The sequence below is a fragment of the Myiozetetes cayanensis genome, unplaced genomic scaffold (genome assembly GCF_022539395.1).
Source record: "Myiozetetes cayanensis isolate MyiCay16 unplaced genomic scaffold, myiCay2020 scf4, whole genome shotgun sequence".
Classification (NCBI taxonomy): domain Eukaryota; kingdom Metazoa; phylum Chordata; class Aves; order Passeriformes; family Tyrannidae; genus Myiozetetes; species Myiozetetes cayanensis.
In genome coordinates, this window is record NW_026087631.1 from 29,211,806 (window position 1) to 29,225,576 (window position 13,771).

The window sequence follows — 13,771 nt, forward strand, 5'->3', positions numbered from 1 at the left end:
CTTGCCTGTAGAATAATAGATTTTTGTTTTGCTTTGTCTCTTATCCTTTTGAAATGCCACTTACAGATGTTTGTTTTCAATTACTCAACACCAGGCAAATCTTGCGGGAGAACAGCTGCCTACAAACCTTGTTACAACACTTGAAGTCACACAGTTTGACAATAGTTAGTAATGCGTGTGGGACCCTGTGGAATCTTTCTGCACGAAATGCAAAGGATCAGGAGGCGCTGTGGGACATGGGAGCCGTCAGTATGCTAAAAAATCTCATCCACTCAAAACACAAAATGATAGCCATGGGTAGTGCCGCGGCCCTGAGAAACCTCATGGCAAACAGGCCGGCCAAATATAAGGATGCCAACATTATGTCTCCGGGATCAAGCTTGCCATCTCTTCATGTCAGAAAACAAAAGGCACTGGAAGCAGAATTAGATGCTCAGCATTTATCAGAGACTTTTGACAACATTGATAATTTAAGCCCGAAAGCTTCTCACCGTAATAAGCAGAGACATAAGCAAAATATATACAGCGAGTATGTCCTGGATGCCAGTCGCCATGATGATGGTGTGTGCAGATCAGAGAGTTTTAATGCTGGTAACATGACTGTGCTTTCACCATATGTAAATACTGCAGTATTGCCTGGATCCTCCTCTTCCAGTAGAGGAAACACAGAAAGTTCTCGATCTGAGAAAGACAGAAGCGTTGACAGGGATCGAACAGTAGGTTTGAACACCTATCATCCAGCTGCAGAGAGTACTGGAAACTCCTCTAAGAGATTAGGAATGCAGATTTCTACTGCTGCAGCTCAGATTGCCAAAGTTATGGAAGAAGTAACAAGCATGCACATTCCACAAGAAGACAGAAGTTCTGGTTCCACTTCTGAAATGCACAGTTTGACTGAAGACAGAAATGCCCCAAGGAGATCAACCACTGCCCATACTCACTCAAATACATACTTCCCTAAATCTGAGAATTCAAACAGGACGTGTCCTGTGCCTTACACAAAAATGGAATACAAAAGAGCTTCAAATGATAGTTTAAATAGTGTGAGCAGCAGTGATGGCTATGGCAAAAGAGGCCAAATGAAACCTTCCATTGAATCCTACTCCGAAGATGATGAAAGTAAATTCTGTAGTTACGGTCAATATCCGGCTGACTTGGCACACAAGATTCACAGTGCAAATCATATGGATGACAATGATGGAGAACTAGACACTCCTATTAATTATAGTCTTAAATACTCAGATGAACAGTTAAATTCTGGAAGGCAGAGTCCCTCTCAGAATGAAAGATGGGCAAGGCCTAAGCATGTAATAGATGATGAAATGAAACAAAATGACCAACGGCAGTCAAGAAGCCAAAATGCAACCTACCCCGTGTACACTGAAAGTGGAGATGATAAACACATGAAATATCAGTCACCTTTTGGACAGCAGGAGTGTGTTTCTTCCTTTAGATCAAGAGGATCCAGTGGTTCAGATCAGAACAGAGTAGGCCCAGCTCTTGGAATGAATCAGAAAGTAAACCAGTCCTTGTGCCAGGTTGATGATTATGATGATGACAAGCCAACCAACTATAGTGAACGTTACTCTGAGGAGGAACAGCATGAAGAGGAAGACAGACCAACTAATTATAGCATAAAGTACAATGAAGAGGAGCATCATGTTGATCAGCCTATTGATTATAGTTTAAAATACTCAACAGAAGTTCCACCGCCTTCTCAGAAGCCATCTTTTACTTTTCCAAAGACGACTTCTGTGCAACTCACTAAAACTGACCATATTCCCTCAAGTAGTGGGAGCACATCAACTCCCTCAACTGGTCCAAAGAGACAGACCCAGCTCCACCCAAGTTCTGCACAGAGCAGAAGTGGTCATGCACAGAAGACCTCCTCCTGTAAGACTCCCTCTATTAACCAGGAAACCATACAAACCTACTGTGTGGAAGATACCCCAATATGCTTTTCAAGGTGTAGCTCTTTGTCATCTTTGTCATCAGCTGAAGATGAAATAGGGCGTGATCAATCTACACGTGGTACAGATGCAAATAACACCCTACAGATCACAGAACTAAAGGAAAACAATGCGGCTCTGCCTACAGAAGGTGCAGTAAGTGAAATCACATCTACATCACAACACACCAGGACAAAATCCAGTAGACTTCAGACTTCTAGCTTGTCTCCTTCTGATTCCTCTAGACATAAAGCTGTTGAATTTTCTTCAGGTGCCAAATCTCCCTCAAAGAGTGGTGCGCAAACTCCTAAAAGCCCGCCAGAACATTATGTACAGGAAACACCTCTCATGTTCAGTAGATGTACCTCTGTTAGCTCCCTGGATAGTTTTGAAAGCCGTTCAATTGCCAGCTCTGTTCAAAGTGAGCCTTGCAGTGGAATAGTAAGTGGTATTATAAGTCCCAGTGACCTTCCAGACAGCCCTGGACAAACGATGCCTCCAAGCAGAAGTAAAACGCCACCGCCTGCTCAAGGGGTTCAAGTGAAAAGAGATGTACCTAAGGGAAAGGTACATAGTACAGAGAAGAGGGAGCCTGGTCCTAGACAGGCAGCTGTAAATGCAGCTGTTCAGAGAGTTCAGGTACTGCCAGATGCTGATACACTATTACATTTTGCCACAGAAAGCACACCGGATGGGTTTTCCTGCTCTTCCAGCCTGAGTGCTCTGAGCCTAGATGAGCCATTTATACAGAAAGATGCAGAGTTGAGAATAATGCCTCCGGTTCATGAAAATGACCATGGAAATGAGACGGAGCCTGAACAGTCAGATGATACAAAGGATAATGAAGAGAAGAAGGCAGAGAAGCCTGCTGAAGCAGAAAAAGACATTCTGGATGATTCCGATGATGATATTGAAATACTGGAAGCATGTATTATTTCTGCAATGCCAACAAAGTCTTCACGTAAAGCCAAAAAGCCTTCTCAAGCATCTGCTCCAAAAATACCTCCTCCTGTAGCCAGAAAACCCAGCCAGTTGCCAGTTTACAAACTTCTGCCTTCACAAAGCAGACTGCAGTCACAAAAGCATGTGAGTTTTACACCAGGAGATGATATGCCACGGGTGTACTGTGTTGAGGGGACACCAATAAACTTCTCTACAGCTACATCTCTGAGTGATCTCACAATAGAGTCGCCACCGAGTGAGTTGGCCAATGTAGACAGTGTGGGTGTGGGAGCAGAGTCAGGGGAGTTTGAAAAGCGGGACACCATTCCCACAGAAGGCAGAAGTACCGATGATGCTCAGAGAGCAAAAAGCTCAGCTGTGGCTTCTCCAGGCCTGGATGATGACAAAACAGAAGAGGGTGATATTCTGGCTGAGTGCATTAACTCGGCTATGCCAAAAGGAAAAAGTCACAAACCTTTCAGAGTGAAGAAGATAATGGATCAAATTCAACAAGCTTCTTCATCTCTGAGTAATAAAAACCAACCAGAAGGTGAGAAAAAGAAGCCAACATCACCAGTAAAGCCTGTTCCCCAAAATAACGAATACAGAGCACGCATAAGAAAAAGCACTGAGCCTAAAAGCAATGTGAGTAATGAAAGAGGCTACCCAGAGAACAGAGATGCAAAGAAACAGAACCTTAAAAATAATTCAAGAGACTTTCATGACAAATTGCCAAATAATGAAGAACGTGTAAGAGGAAGCTTTGCATTTGATTCCCCTCATCATTACACACCTATTGAAGGAACTCCTTACTGTTTTTCACGGAATGATTCCCTGAGTTCTTTAGATTTTGATGATGATGATGTTGACCTTTCAAGGGAGAAGGCAGAGTTAAGAAAAGGAAAAGAAGCAAAGGAAATGGAAAGTAAAGACTGCTCTAACGCAGAACAGCCTTCAAATCAGCAGCCAAGTAACAGGACTCAAGTTTGTCAGAAACACCCAGCAGGCAGAAGCCAGCCTAAAGCTTTCTCTCAGTCAACTAAAGATATTCCAGACAGAGGGGCAGCTACAGATGAGAAAATGCAGAATTTTGCTATTGAAAACACACCTGTTTGTTTTTCCCGCAATTCATCTCTTAGTTCCCTCAGTGATATTGATCAAGAAAACAATAACAACAAAGAAGGGGAACCTGCGAAACGTACCGAGGCTCCTGATTCCCAAATAGAATCCAACAGACCACAGACTTCTGGTTACGCCCCTAAATCATTCCATGTTGAAGATACTCCTGTGTGTTTCTCTAGAAACAGCTCTCTGAGTTCCCTTAGCATTGACTCGGAAGATGATCTTTTGCAGGAATGCATTAGTTCTGCTATGCCTAAAAAGAAAAAGCCCTCAAGAATGAAGGGTGAAAGTGAAAAGAATAATTCCAGAAATACTGGTGGCGTACTCGCAGAAGATTTAACACTGGATTTGAGAGAGATACAGAGGCCAGATTCAGAACATGGTTTTTCACCTGATTCAGAGAACTTTGATTGGAAAGCTATACAAGAAGGTGCAAATTCTATAGTCAGTAGCTTGCATCAAGCTGCAGCTGCTGCATCACTGTCTAGACAAGCTTCATCAGACTCTGATTCTATTCTTTCATTAAAATCTGGTATTTCTCTAGGGTCACCATTTCATCTTACTCCAGACCAAGAAGAAAAGCCCTTCACTAGCAATAAAGGTCCAAGAATTATTAAGCCAGGAGAGAAGAGTACACTGGAGTCTAAAAAAGTAGAGTCAGAAAGCAGGGGAATCAAAGGAGGGAAGAAGGTGTATAAAAGTATAATCACAGGAAAAGCTCGCTCCAGTTCTGAAGTTTCAAGCCAGTTGAAGCAACCACAACAGACAAGTGTGCCTTCAATTTCACGTGGTAGAACAATGATCCATATTCCAGGAGTTCGAAATAGTTCTTCAAGTACTAGTCCTGTTTCCAAAAAAGGGCCCCCACTCAAAAACATGAACTCCAAGAGTCCCAGTGAAGGCCAGAGTTTGACTAGTTCTCCAAGAGGAGCCAAGTCATCAGTGAAACCTGAGCCAGCTCCCGTAACGAGGCAGCCATCGGGACTGAATCAGAGTGGATCCAGTAAAGGACCGTCTAGATCAGGGTCTAGAGACTCCACTCCTTCCAGACCTCAGCAGCAGCCATTAAGCAGGCCTCTGCAGTCTCCTGGGCGAAACTCCATTTCCCCAGGAAGAAATGGTATAAGTCCTCCCAACAAACTGTCACAGTTGCCAAGAACATCATCTCCTAGCACAGCTTCAACTAAATCCTCAAGTTCAGGCAGAATGTCATACACACCACCGGGCAGGCAGATGAGCCAGCAGAACCTTACAAAGCAAACTGCCTTACCTAAGAGCACCAGTAGCATTCCACGAAGTGAGTCTGCTTCAAAAGGGTTAAACCAGGCTCTCGGCACTGGTGGATCAAACAAAAAGACTGATCTATCCAGAATGTCATCCACAAAATCTAGTGGAAGTGAATCTGACAGGTCTGAGAGACCTGTTCTCGTTCGTCAGTCAACTTTTATTAAAGAAGCTCCAAGCCCAACTCTGAGACGGAAGTTAGAAGAGTCAGCTTCATTTGAATCCCTGTCTCCTTCCAGGCCAGATTCTCCCACGAGGTCCCAACTACAGACCCCAGTTCTGAGTCCATCTCTTCCTGATATGTCTTTATCCACTCACTCAGCTGCCCAGACTGGTGGTTGGCGAAAATTAGCCCCCAGTCAGAGCCCTTCTGCAGAATATGATGGGAGACCAGCCAAGCGTCACGACATAGCTCGTTCTCATTCCGAAAGTCCATCTAGACTACTGATCAATAGATCAGGAACATGGAAGCGTGAGCACAGTAAGCATTCCTCATCCCTCCCCCGTGTAAGCACTTGGCGAAGAACTGGAAGTTCCTCCTCGATTCTCTCAGCTTCCTCAGAGTCCAGTGAAAAGGCAAAAAGTGAAGATGAGAAGCAACATGGAAGTTCTCTTCCTGGACACAAGCAAAATAAAGAAAGCCAAGCACCAGCAAAAGGTACTTGGAGAAAAATAAAAGAAAATGAAATTCCTCAGATAATGAACGATCCTTCCTCAGGTGCCGCAAATGGCTCCGAGTCTAAAACTCTCATCTACCAGATGGCACCAGCTGTCTCTAAGACGGAGGACGTATGGGTGAGGATAGAGGACTGCCCAATTAACAACCCTCGATCTGGAAGGTCCCCAACTGGAAATACTCCCCCCGTTATTGACAGCGTTTCAGAGAAAGGGGGTGTGAATGGTAAAGACCCTAAAGAGATTCAAGAAAAGCAAACCCCAGGGAGTGGAGGTGTTCCTGTTCGTACCGTTGGCTTAGAAAACCGTCTGAACTCTTTCTTTCAGATAGACAGTCCAGACAAGAAAGGCAGTGAAACAAAGCCTCTGCAGAATAATCCTGCTCCTGCACCAGAAATTAGTGAAAGTACTGTAAGTGAGCGCACACCCTTCAGTTCCAGTAGTTCAAGCAAGCACAGCTCCCCCATTGGTGCTGTGGCAGCAAGGGTGACTCCCTTCAACTACAACCCAAGCCGCAGGAAGAGCAGCGTGGACAATAGTTCTGCTCGGCCCTCACAGATCCCAACTCCAGTGAACAACAGCACCAAGAAACGTGACACCAAGTCTGAGAACGCAGACTCCAGTGGAACCCAAAGCCCTAAACGTCACTCTGGCTCTTACCTGGTAACTTCTGTTTAAGTGCAACAAAAGTTAAATAGAACTGTATTATATACAGCAGCTACTTAGAAACTTTGTTTCGAATGAAACAAGAAAAAATGGGGATTGATTTTTTTTTTCCTGTTGTTTTTATTTGTTGTAAATAGCTTTGATTCTTGTTAGATGGTCCTTGTTCTGGAAGCCATATTTGATAGTATACTTTGTCTTCACTGGTAATATTTTGCAGGAATACCTGATTGACAGTTTGGAATAAAATTGCTAACACAAGTATATTTGTATAGTATGTTTAACATGTATTAGCATCCCATCCCATAATCCTTTGAATATTGCTTGTCATTGAAGTCATGGAATAGTGCAGATAGAGGAGATACAGTCATACTGCTTTATCAATAATTTCTAGGTTACACACCGACTAAACTACATCAGGGAAGAATTGGTATTATTTATGCAAAAAAAATATAGTCATTTTAGTATTTGTGAGTCCATCTAACCCAATAATTAATCATGTGGCTGTGAAATTCACAGTAATATGGTTTCCGCTGAACAAGCTTTCCTAGCCTGCTTTTCTGCATGAATGGAACTGATGGTTCATTTTATGAAGTAATGATTAACATTTCTGTGGTCACATAATGTGCATAGATAGTTATGGTGTAACCATTTACACTTTCTTTGTGCTCTGAAAAAAAAAAAAAAAAAACCAAACAAAAAAACAACTGTGTAACTGTAAAACCTTGAACAAAAATATTTTATCTGATTTTATCTTAAAGTAGGTAGAATTTTTTTGCTATGCTGTAACTTGTTGTATATTCTGGTATTTGAGGTGAGATGGCTGCTCTTTTATTAATGAGACGTGGGTCATGTCTCAACAGAGACTAAAATGAACATTTCAGAATAAATTATTACTATATGTAAGTTTTGTGTGTTACTTCTGCATTACATAAAAATACAGTGTTTTATTTTGAGATGTCACCATATAATGTGTTGTATAATGCACTTACACTTAAGGCCTGATCCAGTAGAATTCTGCACCTCCAATATTTGTTCTTCCTTATCACTGACAATGGCTGTTGTAGGATGCTTTTAACCGCTATGGGATCAGGCCCTAGGTCTTCTGTAATATATTTGTAATTGAGACAGTTTCACACATCTCAGGTGCATAACAAGGCTAAAGGCAGGGTATTTCCAGTAGCCAAGCAGTATAATTGTTCTCACGACTGCAAGCCTGAAACAATATTGTATCTATAAAAATAATATTTGTAAAACAAAAGTTTTTTAATTGGGGATATAATGTAGAATGTGAAATAGTGACTATAAGATAAAATTTAATTGTATTTGCTATCTTTATGCTTTTTTGTTTAATTTATTTTTTAAGAATTATGAACAGGAAAATATTGCAAGAATCCCATAGCAGCAAGAAATTTGTTATCTTAGTAGAAAAATAATTATGCACAAACAGGGCATTTGCTGCCTCAAGCCTTTTTGATGCAAATATAGATTGTGCTAGAACAATGCTGAAAAAAACAGATTTGTGCTTTAAAAATACAGTCTGAATTTGGATGAAAATTGGTTTAAACTACAAACGTGACAGAACAGAACATTAACCATTCTGTGCATTTTTGAAAAAAACATGAAATGGTTTGTTAGTTTTGTTGTATCTCAACTGGACTGTTCTAAAATTAGCTTTCTAAATACTGAATATTTAGAACTCAGAATGCCCTGATTTCAGGAAGCCCTGAAACAGAGCAATTTACCTTTATGGTAGCTTTAACACAGTTGCAGAGTGTATCACTTCTGTGGCTTTTGTACTTCTGATATTCAAATGAGTCAGTTGAACTCACTCTAAGACGTGCTGATTTATGAGTAGAATCAAGATACTATCAGCAGACAGAAGTCAGTTTATATAAAAGCCAATACCAAAAATACCTGTTGGGCAGAAGTGGTATCTTACTTGCTCTTTTGTTCTTTGCTTCCTGTGAGATTTGTTTAGAGACATGCCATGTTCTTATATCACCTGGTGAACCTGTTAACAAGCAGCAATCCTCGTGTTAGCATTTGAAATATTTTGCATATGGTATCTTCACAAAGCTTCTAATATGAATATTGGTGTCCTGTTAAAGATGATACAGAGACAGATTGTGTGATGTGTTCCAAGTCAGGACTTCCTGTTGGAGTAGAATACAAATATTTGAGTTTTAAATGAAAGACCACTTTTCTTGTCAATTATGTGATACTTTTTTTGTGCTGGGCTTTTAACGACTAACACAAAAATACACCACATAATCCAGAATAGTTGTTTAACACCGGCATTACCTATTTGTCCTGTCAGTTTAAGAATTAAAGGTAAACTCGGTCTCAGTAAAGAAATACTGATTTCAGTTCAGTAACTGAAAAATTACTGAAATCAGTTTTTTAATCAGAAGGTGAAACCATAAGTAATTGCATGCGTATCAAACACCAGAATGTCTTTGAAAATTGTAGTGGCTTCTCGAGATAGTCATGGGGATACTTCATGATCATTATAATTGGGAAGTTTCTCTTAGTATCCTCATAAGTAACCTATATTTGTAGCAAAGATGGGCTAGAGAAACTTTCCAACTATAAGGGTAGTGATACACGAAAATATGCTTCCCATGGGAGTTGTTAAATTTCCATTATAGAAGTTTTAAGGAGAGGTTTATGAAACATCTCATAGGGATGGACTGTAGTATATTTCATATTGCCTGTGTGCAGAGATGGGCTTAGGTGATCTTTTGAAATCTCTTCCAAATCTACATTTCTCTGATTCTTTATCTAAAATACTTAGTATCCACTAAGAGCCTTTCAGAATATTTAAAGACATCCATGATGTTTGATTTATGATGGGGATATAAATTTCTATTCTAAGCTAAACTATAAAAACAGATCCCAGAAATATAAAATCAAAACCAAGAAAAATTATTACAGTAAGTATATTTGGTCTAGGATTTTTTTTTTTTTTTTTAATTATTTCTAGATTCATGATAGATTTAATTTATGCTGCTAAAGATTTATTCTTGTTCTTGGTTTCATTTGTAAGAAGTTGCCACAGCCGGTAAGAGGACATCATTTATGTCAAGGCAAAACAAAAGGAGCTAAGGAAACCAAGACTCAATTTACTGTTCTTCTGGGATGCACTGCCTTTCTTTCTACCAATTTTGGGTAGAACTTTTTGTGACTTGTGCTCAGACTTTTAGTTAGTCTTTGAATTCGTTTATCATATCCAGAACATACCAAACTTGTACTTAAAAATCAGTTTATATTGAAAAGTAACTCATAAAGCTCATTTCAGACTGTCTTACAGCTTTGTCCTCTTGACGTGAAAAGCGGAAATATGACCTCCCCACAGTTTGTAATTAGTCACTTTTTAAAACGTACCTCCATTTTAGTTTCTTGCAGTGTGCCACAGTTGAGGTTACTGCTCAGTTTCTGTGAAAGGTCTTCTGACTAATATTGCCAACTTTAAAGAGGAACTAATCTAGTTCTGGTTTTCATGTGCACTTCTCTATCAAGTATTTTCCCCTGAAAGCTTAAAAATAATCCTGAAAACTCTGTCAGATATGACAGCTTAAAAATTGAAAGCCTTGCCACAGTTTCCTGATGAGATTTAAATATTGTTTCAAGCAGGATTTGGCTGCAGAATACAAGTAAAGTTTAAGCTATAAACTTCAGTAAGCCAAGTATTCTTCAACATAGACTAATACCTTTGATGGCTATGGGAAATTGGCTGCTGTATCTTCTTTGGTGGAAGAGGAGGGAAAGAAAAGGGATGGTTTTAGAGATAGTCATGTTGTCCTAGGGATGTACTTCCCTGTGTTCCTTAGTAAATTGCATAAGCTGCACCAAAGAGAGAACAGCTTGTGCACAAATTAATGAAGTTTTATTTTGAAAGTATACCAGTAGACCATGAAACTGCAAAACCTTTGGTTATCTGACAACTGACTTATTTGATGGCTGGTATTTCATAGCTGTCCATCCCCCTGTCCCCTTAACAGAAGTGGGTATTACCAAGGAGATAAGTGTATTAGTGTCTTTATTCTTAAAGATAGAGATCCATGCTATTTCTAGAATTGGAGGAATGGGATGTGCTGTTGAAAGAAGTTTTCTTCTCCATTGCATGCTCTTGGCTGTGAATCCTGGCTCTCATGTGACCTCTCAGGAGACTTGCTCACTTCTTACCTCCCCCCCAATGGAGGCAGTAAGATTAGAGCTGCATTTAGTATGAATTTACTCATTGCTTAGTTGGACAAGTGCCATCTGAGCCAGCAGAAAAAAAATTACCAGCTAGGGCTGGTTGAAAGAGGTTGGAATGGTTTCTTTTATGCATGGTCAGTGGGTTGGATCAAGCCATGGCAGGCAATTCTAAGCCAGTTGCAGAACTTCACCCTTTTTGACACAGCAAAAGCAAGTTGAAGTTGGATTTTTTTTTTAAACTCTGAACTTCTACCTAATGGCCCCTAGTACTTTGCATTTAAATACGTGACCTTTGGGTAAGTTCTTTTTCCTGGACATTCTGACAACTGACTTCAGAAGTATTACATAAGTGTATAGATGTGGGAAAGAAATATTTCTTCATCAGAAATATCCGAAGAAAAGAAAGAGTCTACCATATGTAGAATTCCAGGGGACAGTTTTTAGATTTGCAGTACTGAATCCAATGTAGTAAATCCTTCCAGTAAAAAGATTAATTGCAAATACTTGTTTTCTAGAGGGGGCTTGAAGAGGGAGAACATCTCCATTCCTTGATGAGGTCAGTATTACTTGTAGGCATCCCTACAAGTAATTCCCATCTGGAAAATGCTTAGGTGGACTCCCCTTACAAGCTCTTCAACAATCCTGTTGTTACTAGATGCCTCCCAAAATGTATTTTCTTATCTAGCTTTCATGAAATGGTACAAACAGCCATAAGAGCGTCACTAACAATCGTATGTAGACTTACACCTAAACACAACTTCATGCATCTACTGTAATGCCTTGCAAAGTTGCATCCACCTATCCAACAGCTTTGTTCTTGATGAGATGTGTGATTTGGATGAAGCTGTGAATCAGAAGTGAAGTGTCAGTTAATGTGAAGCATGACCTTCTCCATGCATTTAAATCTTCAAGGACCTTCTTAATACCAAATTACCCAAGTGTATTCACTCTCTGGTTCCACAGCCATCTCCTTTGCACTTTTACATTTAACCAGAAGAGATGCCCACTTTTAATTTCATTTGAAATCATGTGTAGAAATAAGATTCCTGCAGCATAGTTTCCTATATGCAGAATAACAGTTTGTATCTGTAAATGTGTTTATAGAGAATGTTACGTAGTTAAGGTTGAGTTTTTAGTCAGAATGGCAAGTTAACTGGTTACGTGTTGTGTTTGGTTACATATTGGAAGTGCAAGGGAATTTGGTGTGGTGCAGAACAGCTTTAAGAGTTCACAACAGTAATTAATGCAGGTGTCAATCAATATGTGATGTCAAGATGAATTTCCTGCTCTTGAGTTTCAGTTTACCAGAAGTGCTGTTTACTTACTCTAAGCCTGGGTAACGCCTCCCTAGTGTAGTTTTGCAAATCACCTTTCTTAGGAAAATTCCACATAGTTACAGGCTTATAAATACTTGTGAGTTTTTGCCACTTCAGGATTTCAGGAAATTACTCAAATTTTGCTGTTTGTGGAAACATCCTTTGCTTGAGTGGCTGTGGAATTGCAATTAGGATTGCAGGAAGGTGTAGCAGGAGCTGGTTCACTCAGTAAAATGCACTTCTGTCCAGACCTCAAGCCATACATACAAACAGTATCTAATGCCCTACTTTTTGGTGGGATGTAACATGCATAAAGCTTGTGCTGGTTCTCTGCAAGCAGATTGTCATCCTGTGAGATCAGATGCATTTTCCCACCTGTAAATGTTGTTTCTCTTGAACAAACTCAGCCCACAATTATATTTCCTTCAGTTTTGTTGTTTGCTTCTGCCTGGGATGCATTACTGTTTATATCCTAACTCTGTAATTAATTCTTTCTTCAATTATTCTAATGTATTTTGTTTCACAATATACTTATTCTGAATTTAGTCTTGCTATGCATAATTTATTTATTACTTGCAGTGTTATATAAAATTTCCTCCTGATTGCACCTTGTCAGAGTGGAATTGTTTTCTTGGCTGTTACTGAAAGTTAGGTGTCTGTTCACTGTATTAGAAATATGATTTTATTTAAAAAGGAAGTTGCTGTTAAGACCCTTGAGTAATTCAGTATATCAGAACAAATGCTCTAAAAAATCCCATGCAGTTCCCTTTTGGCGGTAGTCACGTTTCAGATAAATGAGTGGAAGAACCTCAGAGATGTGTGGTTCGCTAGTTGAGCTCCCTGTTCTCTTCCATGTTTTATCTTAAAACAAGCTACACAAAACAAAAATTAGTTCCAACACAGTGTAATTCCATAATCTCTTTGTTACCTACAAAAGTTTCGCAAGAAGGCTAATTTCATTATGACTCATAAGCACAACAGAGACTCACAAAGTCTTTTTTATAATCACAAAGTCTTTCCTTCCCAAAATCAGTGAGTTCTTTAGTCCCTGATTAGACTATTAAGGGACCTAGTTTAATTAATTCCCAACACACATGCACATATATTTATATTTACACGTGTATTTTGTACTTCACTTTGGCTTTGACAGAAGCATTTAAACTAGAAAAAGGCATTTCTACTGACTTTCTAAGATCCTTTGTTTTCTGATAGTTGTACCGCACTGCCATAATTGAGATGAGTTCTAATTTCAGGACTGATTAATTTGTATCTTAAATTATTCTAAGGAAAAAAGTGCTCTTAGGTGTTGGTGTATATGCAGAAAAGGACATTCCCTTGCTAGAAATTAAAACTTCTTTTAAGAATTAAAAAAAAAAACCAAAACAACCCAAAACAAACAAAAAAAAAAAACCCACACACAAAAAAAACCAGCAACCAAAAAAAAAACCCAACCATAACTATCACCAGCAGTTTAAAGTCAGTATGGATCATGAAAACAAGGAGATTTTGACTGATAATTATATTTAATACAAATTAAGGTAGATTAAGCCGCATTCTCTCTGTCCTTCCTAACAATCCTCAATATTAAAAGCACATTGTTGGGGGAGAGAAACATTT

General features: G+C 39.5%; 1 protein-coding gene across 7 annotated transcripts in view; it reads left to right on the forward strand.

The window, feature by feature from the left end:
• APC (APC regulator of WNT signaling pathway) overlaps nt 1-12,761 on the forward strand; it is a 91,322-nt gene extending 78,561 nt beyond the window's left edge. For all 7 annotated transcript variants that reach the window (XM_050328339.1, XM_050328336.1, XM_050328334.1 and 4 more), the window contains one exon: nt 95-12,761. In XM_050328339.1, the coding sequence (XP_050184296.1) occupies nt 95-6,650 (6,556 nt within the window). In that variant the 3' untranslated portion in view covers nt 6,651-12,761. The remainder of the gene's footprint in view (nt 1-94) is intronic.
• The last annotated feature ends 1,010 nt before the right edge of the window (nt 12,762-13,771 follow it).